Source organism: Amblyomma mixtum, chromosome 4 (assembly GCF_055824585.1).
Source record: "Amblyomma mixtum isolate Tamu chromosome 4, ASM5582458v1, whole genome shotgun sequence".
NCBI classification, from domain to species: domain Eukaryota; kingdom Metazoa; phylum Arthropoda; class Arachnida; order Ixodida; family Ixodidae; genus Amblyomma; species Amblyomma mixtum.
The window spans coordinates 115,773,478-115,792,485 of record NC_143015.1 but is presented as its reverse complement, the minus strand read 5'-3'; the positions used below and the strand labels follow the sequence as shown (position 1 = coordinate 115,792,485).

At 43.5% G+C, this 19,008-nt stretch overlaps 1 protein-coding gene and 1 long non-coding RNA gene across 3 annotated transcripts in view; one reads left to right on the top strand and one right to left on the bottom strand.

Moving 5' to 3' along the window:
- LOC149347994 (uridine phosphorylase 1-like) overlaps positions 1-19,008 on the top strand; it is a 42,179-nt gene that overhangs the window by 13,894 nt on the left and 9,277 nt on the right. The window contains exons 2-4 of one of the 2 annotated variants that reach the window (XM_089587840.1): positions 9,236-9,362; positions 13,635-13,796; positions 18,439-18,553. In XM_089587840.1, the coding sequence (XP_089443966.1) occupies positions 9,236-9,362; positions 13,635-13,796; positions 18,439-18,553 (404 nt within the window). Of the gene's footprint in view, positions 1-9,232; positions 9,363-13,634; positions 13,797-18,438; positions 18,554-19,008 lie in introns of both variants that reach the window. The other variant, XM_089587839.1, reaches the window with a different exon arrangement.
- Positions 3,382-4,826, bottom strand: LOC149347996 (uncharacterized). The gene is made up of 3 exons (XR_016292226.1): positions 4,311-4,826; positions 3,930-3,998; positions 3,382-3,441 (listed from the first exon to the last, which is right to left on the bottom strand). It is a non-coding gene; the product is annotated as an uncharacterized LOC149347996 (long non-coding RNA).

Here is a 19,008-nt window from a genome sequence, read left to right as displayed (position 1 = left end):
TAACATCTAACAGTTAGGCGCTAGTTGTATTCTAATGTATTGCACCGCTGGCAATGTTGTGCCGAAAAAGCTCTCTCCTAACTCAGAAAGCCTATTTTTAAAAATTGTGCGAAGTCTGAGGTTAAACACCCGGCATGAAAACATCTAGAGGACGTATACGTTTTTCAGCGCACAAAAAGCTGAATTAAGAAGCCGTATGAAAATGAACGTATATCCTGTGCTTATTGCAGAGGGGAATTCTCATTCAAATTTCTGATCTTTAAGCTCCCTTAAACGCTTTTTGTTCATGACGTACAGTCTTTGTCAAAAGTAACCAGGCTGCATGGTTTGCTTCTAGCTCGTACAGTGGAGCCCTTACAGCTTCCCTGAAGCTGAAATGGTCGCTAAAGTAAGGACTGGGGGTCCTCTTACCTTCCACCACCTTTCGAGCTTTAGGAAAGCCACAGGGGCTCCACTATACAAGCTAGAAGCAAACCATGTAGCCTGGTTACTTTTGACAAAGACTGTACAATCGGGGACAAAAGTGGTATACTCCACGCGGCAGGAGCCGGAGCAACGAAAAACTGCGTTGCAACGCCATCCACAGGTGGCATCTGGGATCGAGACAGCCAGTGCACGACCTTTATTATCAATAGGCATGTCGCTTGGCTCGTTACAATGTTTCGTTCTTTAGCTCGCCAAAATGCACCTGTTTTCCGTTGCTCCGGCTCCCGTCGCGTGGAGTATACCACTTTTGTCCCCGATAGTACATGATTTTATCGAGCGCTATCCAGGTTAACGACGCCCTGCATGCTAGGCTCTTGGGCGTTTAAAACGGCCGCTGTGATATTGGTGACGCGTTCTAGCAATGTGCAAAACAGGCAGGTCTTTTCTACGCAGAAATGCTGCATGAGAGATTGCTATTGTACACGAAGGAATAATCCATAATACTTGAGGGAAAAAAATTAGGCAATGGCTTAGCTCTGGTTAAGCCTGAATATACAAGCGAAAGGGTTCAGTTACGCTTGGTTTGACGTCATGGCTGTCGCAGTTCGCGCACAATGCACTGGGAGCACCACGATAACGGTGGAGGCGTTCGGCCGTCCACACACTGCCTGTACAGAGGCGGAGGAGGAGACGCGCGTGTAGTGAATACGGTGCTTTAGAGACATGTACTGTGGTGTCCATTCCTTTCGGGTGTACACCAAGATATGAGAGACAGGCATTTCCTTTCCTTAAAAGCAATTTTCATTTCATTTCATTTTCCTTAAAGCCCTTACGGCGCGGTTCGGGCATCCGCCGAGATATGAGAGACAGGCGTCGTTTCCTCTCCTTCAAACCAATTTTCTTTTAATTTTCCTTCGCTTATGGCGTGGTTAGGGTGTTCACTGAAATATGAGTGTTTCCTAGCGCTCTGTCTTTTATTAATTTTTTTATTTGTGCCGCGTGTGACGTCACTCGGTTTCGCGCATGCGCAGCTGTGGCAAATCTTGGCTCCGACGGCTCACGCGAAGCTCGGCTGTGGTGCGGGTAGTGAAACTTTTCGCTTCAAAATCTTATTTGGTAAGCAGTTGTTCAAGGTAACCTGCCATATCGGTACTGTTCGGGAATACTGAGCAAAAAAAAAAAAGGTCATTTTGTGTCCCGCACAAAACCGATCGGCGATCATAGTAAATTGTCTTTTGCTGCAAAAAAAAAGGACCCGAAGAAACCCGGGTTAGGGAAATTTCGACCGAGTAACCCGAGTAGTACCCGAATTTGAACTAAAAAATATAAAAATATCTCCCGATTTTTCCCTCGGGTGTTCCGGAAAAAAATAAAACCCGGTCGTATTTATCGCACAGCACGCGCGCGTGTTTGCATTTATCCTCTATCGAAATGCGACAGCCTTGACCGAGATTAGATTGAGGGACCTTGAGTTCAGGGGCCGCGCATCATAGCCGCGCGTAGATATTATGCGCAGTTACTCCTTTTCCTGTTGACCAGGAAGCCCAGCGAGCTTCCCAGTCCGCCAGAAAGACCCCTTCTTGCACGTGATGGTGCAAGCGGTGTCGCTAATGCGTCGTAAATAACGCCAACCGAGCGTGCGTCTATAGTTTCGGATTCGCTTTCACCACGCTTCGGACGCGCCGCGCAGTGGCGGGAGCAGCTTCCTTGCGTCCCAATCAACCAGTGTACATTCATCGGACGTCCGAAGTATGTCCTTTACTGGATGTACGGATATCCGTGGGAGATCCGCCGACGTCCAGCGGCTCTCGCACGGACCTCCGATGGAGGTACAAATATAATTATTTAGACTGCCGACAGATATCCATCTCGGATATCCGCCGGCGGATCTTTTGAGGATATTTGCAGGTAATGCATTCTTCACCATTATGAGGCAAGCCAGAACTACAACCACCAATCAGTGTACCTCGTAGGGCCACTGGGCTTATTAAAAGCCCGCAGAGTGTCTGAAATCGGACATACACCTTGCTGTATGTAATATGCATGAATCTAAAGCAATCGACCAAAATGACAAAGCATATCAAAGTCTGGATGATTTTATTATGACATAAATGCCGTCTTCAGTCTTCATGAGGAATTCATCAAGCTGGCCATACATTTAGTTAACGCAGCAGGAAGGATACTGTACAGACCATGATGAATTTGTAGCCAAGCCGGGGACGTCTTCTGCAGAAAACAGTAAACACTAAGTTCAGAATATGGCATTAAAGCAAGCGAATTTGACAGACACCATTCAGTTCTATGCAGTAACTCCACCGTGCCAAGTAAATTAGTCATCTGTAGCTCCGAAAGCATGTTTACATCTTGAACAACTAGTAAGTTGTAAACAACAGAGGTGAGAATATTTCTTGCAATACAAAATATTTTGCTTTTCCAAAAAAACTGCAAAAACAAATGCCCCACAGCAGAGCTTTGTACCAGATCATGAAAAATGCGTTTACATTGCAAGACACCACAGCTACTCCCACAGGCAGTCACTTCCACACTGATGGTCAAAAAAATTCAAGTGTAAGAGTAGGGATCCTTACCACACCGTTGCAAGCTAGCTAATGACTTAGGTTGGGCACAAGGTACACTCATAGAGAAAAGTTTGCTGGATGTAGATTTTCTGAAAATATTTATTTTTGCATTGCCTCGCCAGGCAGTCAGCTGAAATTTGTTCAATACGATTGAGTATCCATGTCCTCTCATGATTCTAGGCTTTTGATTAAATTGCTCTGGCTAACAGCACAGAGAAATTATTTTACAAAGAACTCTCATCCCACAAATTTTTATCCATTAGTGTACAAGAACACTGCAGTATAGCTAGATACCCCCCGCTGCACAGAGCAAACAGAAGGAAACTATCCATTATCTGGCAGGGTGAAACTTGCACTGTAGTTCAAACTTACCTGAGGTTGCTGCTGTACGCTGCAGGTACTATATAGCTGCTAGCTTAGGTCAGTCACATCCACACTGTATAGACAAGAAAATAAAGTATGAGAGAGCAACTTATACACCACGTTGTCAACGATGCAGCAAAACACAATCTCTGTCGAAACTACAATGCCCACAGGGTTCACTGATGAATCACGCATCAGGGCACTGACAGCATATTTGATGATCCACAGCTGCACAGGAGTAAGGAAGAGAGGTCTGGTCACAATCCAGGAACATGTGGCTCTAGGGGTGTCATATATGGTCCTGCTATCTGGCTCAGCATTGAGCCCTGTGGGCATAACATGTTTGGCAAAGTTCTGCAAGAGCTCATTGATTGGGAAGTGAAAAATGTGTGACTGAAGCTCGCAAACTTAACACAACAGTTAAGCTGTCCTAAACAATGCTACTGCACAGTGCAAAGTACTGTGTAGTGGATGGTTGGAGACTTCCATTTGGCAAGCCTAATGAACAAATTGATAAGCTGTGGAAGTATGAACAACTTTTATATGACATTTTCAACCTACCTGTGCTTTCCATGGCTTGGCATAATTAATGTAGGCACCAATACACTCGGTAGCCGGGCCACATCCACACTGCAAAGGCAACAGAAAAGTAAGAAAAACTCAGTCGCGAAGCACTGAAAAACTAACACTATGCTTTTCCTGCGCTCTGTTTTATCGCAGTTATGAACCTACGCGCAATTGCCTTAAGATTCACACCATGCAACTGCACACCGTCTCAACTTTTTTTCACAAACACGAGAAACGTTTGCGGCAGCTAATGCATAGTGCATGTAACTTCCACTCCGTGGCAAACAAGTTGCGCAACAGAGTACAACTGCGTTAATGCGCTTCACTCATCCCACAGCAACATCCTGAAAGTAATTTTCAAGCACAGTTACTTACCTCGCAAGTGGTAACACCATGGCCGCTTCTTTCATCCAAAGCAACAAAGCATGTCTCGGCAAGGGGTCAGGTGCAATACGACGCCGGAGCTTTTTCACGAGAGCTTCAGAGGCAAACGAAGGTCTTTTCGAGCGTGTAGGTGACACATCACATTTGTAGCACAGCCAAGCAACCACAGAGCGAACAAACCGCACATTGCAGCAAAAGTAAAGGTCGAAAGGAGCACCACGCGACGAAAACCAACGAGACCATCGCGCCACAAACATTGGCTTGGATTGGATTGACTTTTAGGCTTACCGCTCTGCCGCGGCCCCTAGTAGGAGTTTATTCGGGTTTGTTTTCATGGAAGGCAGCATGCATGACTACATGCCTCGGTTACCTTGAAGGATTGCTGCAGGATAAAAGGGCGTTAATTATGAGCACTGGCGCCAGAAAGCCAAGCAATTAGTTTAATTCTGGTTCTTTTACATCAACACCATAGTTGAGTGATCTTAATCAACCTGAATATTAAACTAGTTGGTGGTAGAAATGTGATTGCGTGAATTTTGTCATTTCCAGAATAGAATTTCTTTTAAAATGTTCGTCTGAGGGTAAACAAAATATATATGCCAGGTAAGCTCACATCCCAAGAGGGATGTTTAAGGATAGTCCTCGGACATCCGCCAGCGGATGTCCGCCAGCCATCCGATAACGAACGTCCCTCGGACATACACAGAATCTCCGATGCGTATATCCGAATATGGATATACGTAGGCATGCCCTACGGACATCCCAGCCTGGCACTGGAGATTCGGACCTTACTCGGACCTCCCACGGATATCCGTGGTTCACTGGGGTCCCAGACAAAGTGTTGGTTTCATTGACTGCAGAGTACCTATAAACGTTCTAGTTCATACATTCTACGGTGCTACAAAGCGAACATGTGAAGCCATCTTCATTCCATTTTGTTCTTTTGAGTGCAAAACGGAAGATCGTTGGGCCAGTTGGTTTTTGATTATAGCACGGAAACGGCGCGAAAAGTGGGACAGGTAGAGAATCACAATTCAATAAATGTTCTTTTTATTTTGTAGTTATGAGTCAATCACGGAGGCATAATGCATACCAGAAATTTGTTTCCTCTCTTTGCCTTCGGCACGCCAGTCCTTTGCGGACATCCTCGCGCCGGCCCTTCCTGCCGGCATGCCAGTGTCGGGCCGGGTACGTCTGGCGCATGGCTGCCAGCCTAGGACAGTCCTGCCGTGTCATAAAAGACCAATGGGAACTTCCATAAACACCACTGGAACCAACTGGATTCCACTTGGTTCCAGTTACAGGTTTCACTTGTGCACTCAGAAATTCTAAATGATTTTTTTCAACTGGGCGGGCAGGAGTCCTAGCAGCACAGGTAATTGGCCATGATATTGCAAATGGATGGTTTTGCTGTGGAAACATATTGGCCATTGCCAATATGTTTCCAATATTGGACCGATTACCTGTTCTGCTTGGGAGGGCGCTACAAACGACAGGACTTGTGTGCTATCAAGAAAGAGAGATCCTAGCTGTGCTGCTTTTTGTTTCTGTGTTCACGATCAGAAAAGGTAAATGGGACCTCCGAAACAAAATTACAGCTCCTTGAAATTTGGTTGGTTACAGTTGTGCTTTTGAAAGTTCCGTTAGGTAATTCATGACCGGGCAGGTAAAGACGATGTTGTGAACAATGCAATTCAAAACGTACTATAATTGGATACAACTCATGAACAAAGCGGCTTTTCCCTGCCAAATGATGCCCTTCCAGCCAATGGCATCGGCCGATTCTCATGAACCTGCTAGCGTCACAATGCAGGGAGAGAATATCCCCTTTCATCTGCTGCTCCTTGCATTGTGAAGGTATAGCAGGCTAATTAGAATCGACCCACAGCATTGCCTGGGAGGGGGGTCCTTTGACGTGGAAAAGCCACTTCTTTCTTGAGTTGTACCCGGCTATAGCGTTCCAGCGAGCGAGTAATTCACCGTCAGTGTTTTTCTTTCAATGTCGCCAGTCCATGAAGACAAACTGGAATCCCTGGAAGCTTAGTTAGAACCATTTGAAATTCAGTTGGTTTTGTTTGGTTTTGAATTGGTTTCGTATTGGTCCCAATTGATTTTTGGAAGTCTGATTTGACTGAGTTTGCTTCGCATGGCTTTCTTGCTCACATTTACAACTTTCCATTCCCACTGTTTCTGTTTCTTGCTGCAAAAAAAAAATACGTATATTGCTCTTGATTTGTAGCATCTATTCAGGTGTTAATTAACCACCCTGTTGAAGTTGTTCATGCATTAGTCACAGCTATCTGTGCCCCTCCCCCACTTGAACCATACAGTGACCCAAACTTCGGAAACAAAATAAGGCTTTCTCTGCCTCGCTCTGTCTCACGTATTCAGTGATTCAGTGGGTTCTTAGCTCCATGCCAGACAGAAGCACTTAGGTTGACCATAACCTCTGAAAACATCTCCTTTTGCATGGAGCATGCAATCAGCAGTTCTTCAGTTTTTGCTGCGCTGTCTATTTAAAGTTGTTCACCCAACATCATGAAGTTTGCAGAAAAAAAACTTGTTTTGTTTATCGCTTTTTTCGTACCTCATTTTCAAAACTTTTTTCGTATGTTGCATCATTTTACTGATAGCATATTTAGCTCTGTGCAGTCCGTGGAGAAAGCCGGCTTTATAATGCAATAAAAATTTTGGTGTGGAAAAAAACAACAACTAATCACACCAAGATATTCTGTGGTCAGTCCACGGAGTTATGTCGTACGTTGTTTGGGCTATTTATGGGCCATTTTGTGCTGCGTAAGTGTTCTTCACATAGCAAAGGAGACAGGTGCTGTGATTGCACAAGCTAAGCCATTAAGTTTATCTTATCAGGCCCTGTTGGGAACAGTGTTTGAGTGCATGAGCTTTGCACGTTTAAGGCCTGTAAACGGAGCGGAGACAAACTGCGGGTACGACAGTGGCCTGGTCATTCACCTTTGTGCTACTAAGTGTGCTTGAGAGGAATCGTCAAAGCATCGTGAACATTGAAAGAAAATAAAAATAGCAGTACCGGAGCTATGTTTTAGGTAACTATAATATACTAAGATTTGAAAGCTTTTTGTGCATTCCATGGTTAATTATGCCACTGATGAAATGATGTAATTTACATATATGAAAAACAATGTTTCTTGGTTTACTTGTACTGGTTCATGTAAAACGTTTCTCTGCACATGAAAATGCGTATCATTTGAATATGTGGACATGTTTTTTTCATTGCTGGAAATTGAGAAATATTTGCATTTATTTTAGTCAGGAACAGAATAGTTGCAAAGAGTCATGGAATGAATTAAACCCTGAATTAAACTTGCTGAACATCATAAGGACATGCCATTGGCGTTCCTCAAGATGTATATGGGATGACCACTGCCTCACCCTTTTGAACATTGTGACCACAAGCACGTCCTTAGTTGCAGTTCTGGCATTTTCATTGACAACTCTTATATGTTGCATATTTGCTTCTCAGGTCAAATAAAAATTGGATCAAACAAGAAATTCATGAATAAGCACTTGATGAGAAATGTACCAACAAATATAAAGATGGGGATTACCTTGTGGGGGGCCTTAAAGCTAACAAACGAATTTGTGGGGTCATGCTTTGCAGTTCATGTCCCGAGTGACTTAGCAAGGCATTGTCATCCTACGTACCTGCATGCACTTTTATCACTGCTTCACATGTGCATCCACATTACATGAGGGAGACATTGGGTTCCATGAAAACATATAAGAAAAATGTCAGTTCTTCCAGTATGCACAACTGTACCCCAGGCTTGCTCTTCACTGCACCTAGATTGAAATATCTAGAAAAGGTGCCTTCCACTTTCTATACTTAACAATGCATTAAAAAGGCATTGAATAGGAAGATAAGTTTTATTGCTTTGTTTGATTGTAAATGGTCAAATGAAATAAGGAAGTCATGTCAATGTTTTATGTTAGGGAGAGAATGTGTCAAGTTTTATTGTCATATTGTGTCATCAGAGTGCATGCAGACAGATGAAGTGACGTCAGTGTTTTAAGTTGGTAATAGAATTGGTGACTATACTATTGGGAACAAATGAAACATAAAAAGGTCAGTTCAGAGTAAACAGGTCTTGACAAACAGAGCCAAACGGATCTAGATCAGTCAGTTAGATTAACCTAGTTCAGGGTGATTAAACACTTGCATGATAAATTGTCACTTCTAAACTGCAGTGATTTCTCCTCAAGAATGACAACAGACTCTGTTTACATTTATTCTTCTTCATTTAGGAGGTTGTAATATTTTGTTTTCACATCTCAATTTTTTTCATTTTTTTTGGTTGATAGCACGTACCGTGATAAACTGAAGGTAGCTACGTTTTCATGGACCTCTCCATGGGTGTCATTTATTTCACTTTAACCACATGCAACGCGTGCAAAAAATGGACGAGTCAGCTGCAAATCTTTTCTTCTAGCAGCATACCTTGCTAATTCTGTTTCCTTTGAATCGTGGTATCGGTTTTAAAAGTTTTGACACATCCCGATACAATAACTTGTAGATTATTGCGAAGAAGTTGTTATAATACTGCTAAAATCGCCATTTAGTGACAGCAGTGCTTCTTAAAACAAGAAAACCTCGGTCAGTTTTCTTTTTTTGCATGGTTTTTATATTTGTTCTGACAACATTACTACCGTTTATAGTTACCTCTGTCAACTAGCAGAGGACAGCTTAATCAGTTATTTGCAAAGGTGATATACTGGAGATTTTTTTTAAAGTAACAGTCGTTGCCTTGAATCAGAGAAGGGATGAATTATACAAACAAGAAAAAGTTTGCTGAAGTGTGCAAGAGGCTTAGGATTGATCTGTGCTTCCGACTTGATGTGTGCACAGTGGTGAAAGCATTTTCTTCTGGTCATAGCAGTGAATGCAAAGATGGCCGAGTGCAGCTTCGCAACGCACACCTGGCAAAGCTCAGCTCAGACCACCTGTACCACCTGGCATTGTCCACTGCTGCCCATCCCCTGGTGGAGATGTTCGGAGACGTCAAGGTGAGGCTGGTTATGTTCTATTGGGCTAGCGTGGTGTTGTCTTCTGAAATAATGGACTTAAAGACTTGCCAGTACATGAGCACTTCTGTATTTCTAGATGCACCTGGCTAAATTTTGAAACTTTGCTTCAAAGCGTCTGAAGAGAATGTAGATTAGAGCTGTGCACGGGCTCGGGCCGGCCCGAAAGCCCGTACCTGGCCCGGCCTGGCCCGCGGGCCGGGCTCGGGCCTTGCGGAAGTCTATTCACCAGGGCCCGGGCCGGGCTCGGGCCACGGTATATTTGTCTCGGACGGGCCGGCCGGGCTTTGCGATCGCGATTGCTCCTGCGTGGCTCCAGCCGCCCTACTGTTGCAAGGTTCAAAACTAATCTAATCTCCACATGAGTGGTCTCCCGAGCCCAAATGACACGGCACAAAGGAAGGTGAGGTGTGTCGAACCGAAGGCACGAAAATGGCGAAAATTCAACAACGTGCCCAACATTTCCTGAAGAAAAATGTTACCCTGACCATGGAGCACAAGATAGCAACGATGTTCTGCCCACAATTTCGGCACCTTAGGATGCTTTCCGCCGAGGAGCCTCGATGAAGTGTACGGGCGCATACGAGAGCTCTTCGCGTCGACACCACAGGAGTTGCCGGAAACTATGCAGGAACAACCTCCTGCGAAAAAGCCGCGCATGGATTTGTTCAGCAAGTGGAGCGACGAAATCAGCAATCGGAGTGCCGAAAGAGACGAGCTTAGCGAGCACGTGGCCACAGAGTCGACCCTTTGCTCAGAGTTTGAGCTATCACAGTTTTGGAGAAGCAAGGCAGCGACGTATACCCAAAGCTTTCTCTTCTTGCCAAGAAAGTGTTAGCCATTCCGGCTACCAGTTCAAGCAGCGGGAGAAATTTCAGCGCTGCCGGGTTCATTATGCAGGTGCGCCGCACTTGCTCAAGCCGTCATCAATGGACGATTTGTTGTTTTTACATAATAACTTGGAGTTATAACTCTCTACATGCGCCGTGTTTGCATATACTCACTAATTTTCATCTAAACCATGAGAGCCGAGCATTTTAAAAACATTGAAGTAAACTGATTTTCCTTACATTATCTCTTTCTGTTTCATCGTCACTTCAATTTCAGTTTTCCAGGTCGGGCCGGGCCCGGGCGGGCTTAGGTTTCTTCAGTGTCGGGCCGGGCCGGGCCTCCGTCAGTAGTGTAGGGCTCGGGCCGGGCGCGGGCTGAAATTTGCGGCCCGTGCACAGCTCTAATGTAGATTGCCTCAACACTCTGCGTTAAGCCTCTTTGACAACTGAGGCATAGTGTCTGTGCTTTGGTTGTATGTGAACTTTAAGAGTATTGTTTTGCGAGTAGTTTAATCTCTGTTGAAATCAATCTGATCGATTTGACTGTATCAGCATCATAGTTGCGTGAAGTCACCTTAAGGAAGTGATCCTCTGCTTGCTCTTCTTCTTACTAAAGCTGTGCTACACAACAGTAACTGAACACTTTCTTGATAAGTCTTTGTTGCAAGCCTTTGCTTAGCAACATTTTTGTTCCTGAATGTATATCTTTTTTCATAATGTTATGCAAATGTTTTTCCTTTTCATACCATATGCCATAGAAGTTGGTTTTGGTAAAAAAAATATAAAGTATATTTGCTTGTGTGTGCTTTTTATGCTCACTCTTGTATAGAACATTTTTATTTGTCTGAAAAGTCATAAACATACAATTGTGAAGCTCCCACCCTTATATCCTGAGTTAGAGAGGGCTTAAACAGTCTGAACGTAGGCCTTTCCAAATGCACAGGAGTGCATGTTGTTCATTCTTTTGACTGTCTTGCTGAATAAGGTTATGGTTTCAGCTTCCCCTATGGTGAGCTGCTTTTATTGAGGAAAGCGCAGCTGTGGAAAAAGTGTCTCGAATTCTGAACTCCATTAGTCACTCTTTGTTACCTTTGAAAGGCTTGGAGGAGTGACATCTGTGACCTTTACTTATGTACTATCAGCAAGAAATGAAACGCGAACAGGAGAGTTGAACCACGGACAGCAAAATGCGCAGCTTTTAGCCAGGGCAAGCTCAATACTAGCTGCTATTATTTTAACTGAGAAGGTCGAAAGACTCTTCTTCAGAAGTGTTATTCGACTTTGCTTGTGTTTTCACTCGAGGAGCTAATATGTTGGTGTTTTTATGTTGCCACCTCAGTTTTCTTGTTCGCGTTTCATTCGTTGCTGATAGTACATATGAGTCATGACTTCTTTTTTTATTAATCTCCCATGTGGCTACCATCTATTTGCTCTTTCTGTAGATATCTTTGTGTTTTACGCCCGGTTACTTTTGTGTATGCTTATATTTTTACTTATTTTCTTTCATAATGCATTTTTTTCTTTTCGCATGCATTTTGTTCAGTCGTGACAAGTGCAGTCAGTTATTTGACCACATGTGTGTGTACGTCTGTGTGTGGGTGTGGGTGTATGTATTCACTCCCCTTACTCAATGTGTACAGTAGTTGGCAGCTTATGGTTGACAAAACGGTGCAGAAAACACACGAAACACAGTAATGAATAAGTAATAAGGGAGTAATTACTCATTGGCATCCACCCGAGCGCAGCCATACGGCTACAAAGGAAAGCTATACAGCTGTATAGCTTTCCTTTGTAGCCGTATGGCTGCGCTCGGGTGGATGTCAATGAGTAATTACTCCCTTATTACAAATCTACTCCACCTTGGGGGATTCCTCTAAACATTTGACCAGTAATGAATAAGATAACACAAGCACTCATTGCGCTTTCCTGTACCACTTCTTCAGGCGTGTTTTTTCTGCACTGTTTCATCAATTAATTTTGAATTATCTCTTCCGTCTGACACCACATATCTTTCTTATCATTGACAGTTCTTCTCCTCACATACCTTACATTTCAGGGTACTACTCTGGCGCTTATCTGTCTTTTTTGTTCCTTATCACAGCTTATCTTTCTGAGAATGCTTCCGAAGCCTTTCTCTGTGTCACATGACACGCTGTCCCTGCTTTACAGAAATGCAGCTAACACCTTTTGAGAGTTTAAAGAAACTCTGCAGAATTGAAATAAAGGGCGAGATTGCTCACCTTCCCAGATTGAAGAAAATAACATTTATAGTTCAAAACATGAAATGAAGCAGATTAACTGCTTAGTGTTTTATCCATCAGGCAAGGCAAAAGTGATCATATCTTACTATGAAAAATCAACTACCGTATTTTCCAGTGTATAAGACGCACCCTTGTATAAGACGCACCTGCCATATTTGCAAGCTGTCACTGAAAAGGTTCGTATATAAGACGCACCCGTGTATAAGACGCACCCCAGTTTACCAAGTTAGGCTAGTGAGGCTTAATTAAACACGCTTGCGTGATTATCGCGAAATGCACCGTACCTGTGAGCAATTCTTAAGCAATGCTAAGTGATCAAAAAAGGCAACACTCACGCCATACCCATCCACGTTTTAGCAAAAAAGAAAAAAAACGATATAGCTCCCCATATGTCCATAACAACATTTTATTTCTACTTGAAACCTTCGAAGTCTTCATCTTCAGATGCGCTATCAAAAGATTCACCCATTTCTGGAAGCAACTCGGCTGAAACATGCACTACGTACACGGAGCAAAAAAAGTTGCAAAGGGTGACTAAAAAAGAACGCCGGCTTGTCTTGACAATGGCGAGAAGCGCGATTGTCACCATCTTTTGGCGCTTCTCATTACTTTTGCTTGGGGCCTCCGAAACAGCCGCGCGTTTGCGATCCCGGAAGTCGTCATCCCCGCCGTTTCATGATAAAGATCACCTAGAATGTCGCTCACGGCGGTCTCGGTATTGAAGTATTAACCGTGTTACAACCGCGTTATTGGTAGTGATATTTTTTAGGTGAAAAAAGCTTGAGCATGAACTGTAGTAATCGATGAACTCGCACAAAAAGATGAAAAATTCGCATATTAGACGCACCCTTGTATAGGACGCACCAGCAAGATTTTCGAAAAAAAGCCGCGTCTTATACACCGGAAAATACGGTACATCAATATAGATGCAAAGAAATTTCATCATTGGTTGGCTCGTATTTTCACGAGGTAATATGCCTGTATTGAATAGCTTTGCTTCTGGAATAATGAAGCATAGTTAGGTGTCAGCTAATAGATGAATTAGTCTAAATAAAAAGGCATTCACGAACCCTGCGTGAACTCTCTTTGTCAACATGGTTGTGTGCTCATGTGTGCATCGATGTTTGCAGTTTGTGTGCTCATGTGTGCATCGATGTTTGCAGTTTGTGTGCATGGGGGGCACACCGTCACGCATGGAGCAGTTTGCACGCTTGGCCCAGCAGGAGCTCGGGGTCAAGCTGCCCACGGGCTCCGACCTCTGTGACCTGAGTCATTACGCTGGCCGCTACTCCATGTACAAGGTCGGGCCCGTGCTCTCCGTCAGCGTGAGTATGCACACCATAGAGTCGTGCTCTGCACATTTATAAAATTGGTGACAGTTGTGCCCTTCTCACTATCAACTGCTCTAGAAACACACGCCGCAAACACGCTCTCACGCTTCAGGAATTCTCGTGTAAAAACAACGCCTTTCTCTACTCCTTTTTTCCTCTCGCAGTGCGCGAATGGAACAAACTTGATCCAGTAATTGCACAACAGAGCTCGCCTGATAAGTTTACCCAGCTTGTAGAAGAAGTGCTACTGTGGCCAAACGCAGAGTAAAACTATTTAATGATATCTGTGTCGTTATTACATTGATCATTGTGCTTTCAGTGTTTGGTGTTTCATTTCTTGCATGTATTTTATGATCCTAATTTTACAAATTATATACTTGCCATTGTTATATATGTATTTTGAGACACAGTAAGTATTCTGTGTTGCCTCTTCAATTCCTTGTACATATCCTTAGACACATCTTGTAATAATGTGACCAGTCGATTGAGCCGCTCTGTCTCTGGTATAATCCTTTGTTACCAATTCCGTAAAATTTTTTTTTTCTTGTACTCACCCCTGTTACAATTCCTCTGGGGATTGACAGTATATTTAAATAAATAAATAGTAGCAGTGGTAGTGATAAGTTTCAGTGCAGCAGTCATCAAGGCTAAATGCACGAAACGTGAGGCATTGAAGAAGTCCTGACATCAGGTTTATGCACTTATTTATAGACTACAAAAACTAAAATCTGCTGAAGTAGCTGCGAAGACGTTAAATCTCTAAAACTTAGTCATTTAGAACCTCTGGTGCTTTGAGATTTGCTTTGTAGAAACATAGGGAGTTGTTGTGTTCAGTGCCTGTTAAGAAAACCCGTCTTGGTGCGTTAGAAATGTGTCTATAACAGTTGGCTCATATCTGCTCAAATGTGGCTTGTTGCTTCTCAGTGCAGAGTTGTCAGTTGTGCAGTTTGTCTGGCCAAGCCTTGCTTTTCTGAACGCAGAACCTCCTGGCATAGTAACTGGTATTAGGAAGTTGTTCTCCCTCGATAGCAGATGAGACCCTTCTCACAGAAATGATCTCTGTGAATGTCATAGCCACATCGTCCATCTTATCATTGATAACTTATCACCAGCACCATCAGCTGAATTGAGAGATAGATTGCGGATGGGTGAAAAAGTTGGCTGCAGGATCAGGTCTCTGGCTGGCTTATCACTCTACACTGTGTGAGGGAGAGAGTGATGAAGATAGGAGATGCTGGTGCTATAATAAAATGGACCTCATGTGCTGTGTTCTGGCAGTATAGTATGTGCACTTTCATGCACTCATCACGCAGAGCATTTAGAAATGCTGGAAAGGTGGTACCCTGGCTGATTTTACAGGCAGAGTTCAAGGTGTAGGGACAATATTTTACTTCCATCTTCGTCACATAGTGACAGAGGAGGTGGGAATTAAAGTGATTAACTGCTTGACAAGGTTTCCACCTCGTGTGTGCAGCAGGCAGTGGCATGCAAAGTCACTTTTCCCACTTTTTCATTGCATTTTTGCACCCACGCTCTTACACAGCACACACAAAATGAGTGGAACATAAAAAAAAAGCAAAAAAGAAAGAAAATCGCTTTAGTTGTGTTCATTGCATACTGCATGGCAGAGGACTGTCCAGGGATCTCTGATTACTCTTGCCTCATTCTGGGTAGAGCTTGTGAATTGCTTGCCTCCATCGCTCCACCTCCTCTTGTTGGCCATGGCTACGGTTCCATCCTTTGGTATCCATTGTCACTCGAGCGGAGTACAAGCTATCTCTCCTGCACATTACTTTTCTACTGACATCTGTTTGCTCCCCTTCATTTCAGCTATGATATCATCAACTTACGTTTGTTCACTAATCCATGCAGCTCACTTTCTGTCAATGTCACTCTTGTCGTTTTCCTTCTCACAGCTAAATGTGCTGTCTCTTGTCTCATTTTGGGCTTTTTGTTAGCCTCCAAGTTTTGGCTTCATTGGTGAATCCTGACAGGGAACATTGGATATATGCTCTTCTTGTGAGGGATATCAGTAAGCAATGGGTTTCTCTTTCACAATATGGACATGCCATGGCTGTTCAACTTAAATGTGTTACTATTTGTTGCCATTAACCCACCACCAATTATGAGTTGTCACTCATTCTTCGGACTGTTGAACATCACCTCTTTTTAATTTCCTAACCTGCCTCTACTTTTTGTCTTCTCTGGTCATCAGTCATTTAGCCTGCAATTCAGCTGCTCATTCACCAACTATAGGACTTTGCCAGCAAGCTGGAGGTAGGCCACTGAAGTGCTCGTCGTTAAATCTAAAACCTTATTCTTGTCAGCTTAGTTCTCTAAATGCCTTTTTTGAATGTGCAGCGGGCGGAAACTGGAAGGCTGTCTTTCTGCGTAATGCATTGCAGTGCAGTGAAATAATTCTGCTTTAATCCTTTTTATCTGTCTAACAGATTACGCTCCATTTTTCCTATTTATGAGCATGGTTTTTTTGATGAGGCACACTAAAAATGCTAGAAAAATTTTCGGGAACTAATATCGTTTTTGTAGGTACTCTTGAACAAGCTGTGGCGCCAGTCTGCTGAGATGGCTAGTAGTCTGTGAAAAAATGCCATGTAACAAATGTGCCAGAAAACTGAACACTAAAGTTTGCATGCGGGTGCTGTCCCATACATGCTTAATTGTCCTATGGGTATGCAACTTCAAGGTTTTGCTTCATCTGGCGATCTTTGAAAGTTACGCCTACTGCCGGATTTGTGCATAAAAATAGGAATATTAGCTGCAGGAATATGTCAGGAGGATTGAGTGGCGTAAATGCTCATTTCGACATTGTACCCTCACATCCCCTCACATCTCCCCCTGCTCCTCACATCTTCATGCACGTTGATGTTAGTAGCGTCATTTTTTTATTGCCTAAGCAATACTGCGTCAGGTTTAGAGCCATCGCGTAGCTCCCGGCGGTCGCCACGGTTGACCTTTAGCAGCAGCGAGGTCAAACAGATGGAGCACCGTTGTCATAGCAACCGTTTCAGCCGCACTCCACCAGGTGGCAGTGTCGAGAGCGCACCCGGTTTTACCATAGCTAAACCTCAGCTAATTTCTCTTTTCATGTGTCAACCACGTGTGTCTGTCCCACTAGGCAATGTCAGACTACAAAATCCTCCTATGTGTCATTTTTTCTAGAACAAATTTACATTGTTGATTCTTTGATAGTTTTAACTAATCAAAGGGGACCGAGAATTTGTCCATAATATGTGGGGTTCAGATTATGGAGACGAATAACATGAATCTGCTGTACTAAATATTGCCTTAAGGATTTTTAAAAACCAAACTTACACAGGTGCTGGCGAAATTAACTTTATTTTGGTTTCCTTGCTGAAGTGAAGATTTAAACAATAAAAGCAGATCTCAACCAACTAACTCGAAGCCAAGCTATACTTACTATGAAAGAACACTGTTTGTGTGTAAGCATGTGCGGGCAGTTCTTTTTTCACTTTAGTTTATTCTTCAGAAGAGAAAATGAGTCCTGAAGAGACTTAACGGCTAAATTATGAACAGCCTGTCTGGGCCCAGGAACCTTTTAAATGGCAGCTGATGACATAAAGTACTATCAGTCTGAATTGAAACATGAACATGCACATGTGTATTTTTCTACTGTGCACCAAGATATTTCTTTGAAACCTATATGTGAATTTATGCTTTGCTGGACCCTTTATACAGACACATGAGTCATACTAGGGTAGTTTTATGCTGCAACCAAAAATAGAATGGAAGAATGTGTTTTTTTCATATGTGCTGTGCACTTTTTGTTCTGTCCTGACAGTACACAAATGCGATCAAAATTTATAGCTAGACTGTGCTCAGAACAACATAACCATTTGTCAGCAAAGTTCTGAAGCATGTTTGTGCTTATAAAATGCACATAATTTATATGCTTGTAGCATGCTTATAATGTGAACATATAATAAAAACTAGTATCTCCAAGAACCCCAGGTGGTCGAAATTTCCGGAGCCCTCCACTACGGCGTCTCTCATAGCCTTAGTCGCTTTGGGACATTAAACCCCACAAAACCAAACCAAACCAAACACTCTGTAACAAGGCAACATGTGAAAAGAGAAGCCAGAAAAATTAAATGTAAAAAACACTCGGTGCGTATGTGTGGTTACTTAACTATATACTTAACTATAAACTAATAAAAAAACTACAGAGAATGTTTACTACATTCGAATTGGAGTGAAAGCACGGATTTCTGCTACGTAGAAGACGACGGTGAGCAGGCAGTGCCGCGGGACGGAGCAGGTGGAAGTTGATGAAGACGACGCTCTCCAGTGCACAGCGCGAGAGTGTGGTGCAGTTTAACGCGAGGCGTGTTGGCTGTGGCGATAGGCTAGCGGTCTCGCTGAGCGGCCCTTAAAGGATATTTGTTTGCGTAGCCACGGGTTCAACTCGCGTTCATATCTATTGATTCAATTTCTTTTTCTCTTTTTCACGGTTTGACCTCTAACTCAGCTGAAGGTCAAAACTAGGCACCTGGCGATCAAAGCACGAGGTCTCGTAGTGAAGTTTTCGCTTCGAAATAAGTTTTAACCTCCTTACGGTTCGCTGAGGTCACAGTTCTTGTTCTATTTTTTTCTCCAGCATGGCATGGGAGCCCCGTCGCTGTCCATCCTGCTGCACGAGGTGTTCAAGCTACTGCACTACGCCCGCTGCCGGGACGTGGTTGTCTTCCGCATTGGCACCAGCGGTGGCGTCGGTGGGTGGTCCACTGACGAGGTGGTCCCTGACGATGCTTGTGATATGAGCTGACCTTTTATTTAGTAGGGCCAGCCATTTTCCTATCCCACAGAAGTTTGTAGAGGGGGCTTTGTAGTAGTGCTGATGTGCGGCGCAGGTAAAAGGAGATGAAGTTACAAAAAAATTTATTTGTACATTTTAATTATTTCTGCATGATGTCAGCATGTGCCAAGACAGGAGTAGCATTATGTTGAGTACACTGTCCGCCCTCCTATCCGCTCTTTAAATTGGCCTTAGCCTGCACTGCTTACCTTTTGCGAGTGAAATGTGTAGGAGAGAGAGAGAGAGAGAGAGAAAAGGACGGAAAGGCAGGGAGGTTAACCAGGCGATGCCCAGTTGGCTACCCTACACTTGGGGAGGGGAACAAAGGGGAAAAAAGGAAAAAGAGCGGCAAAGAAATGAGTCTGTCAAGTG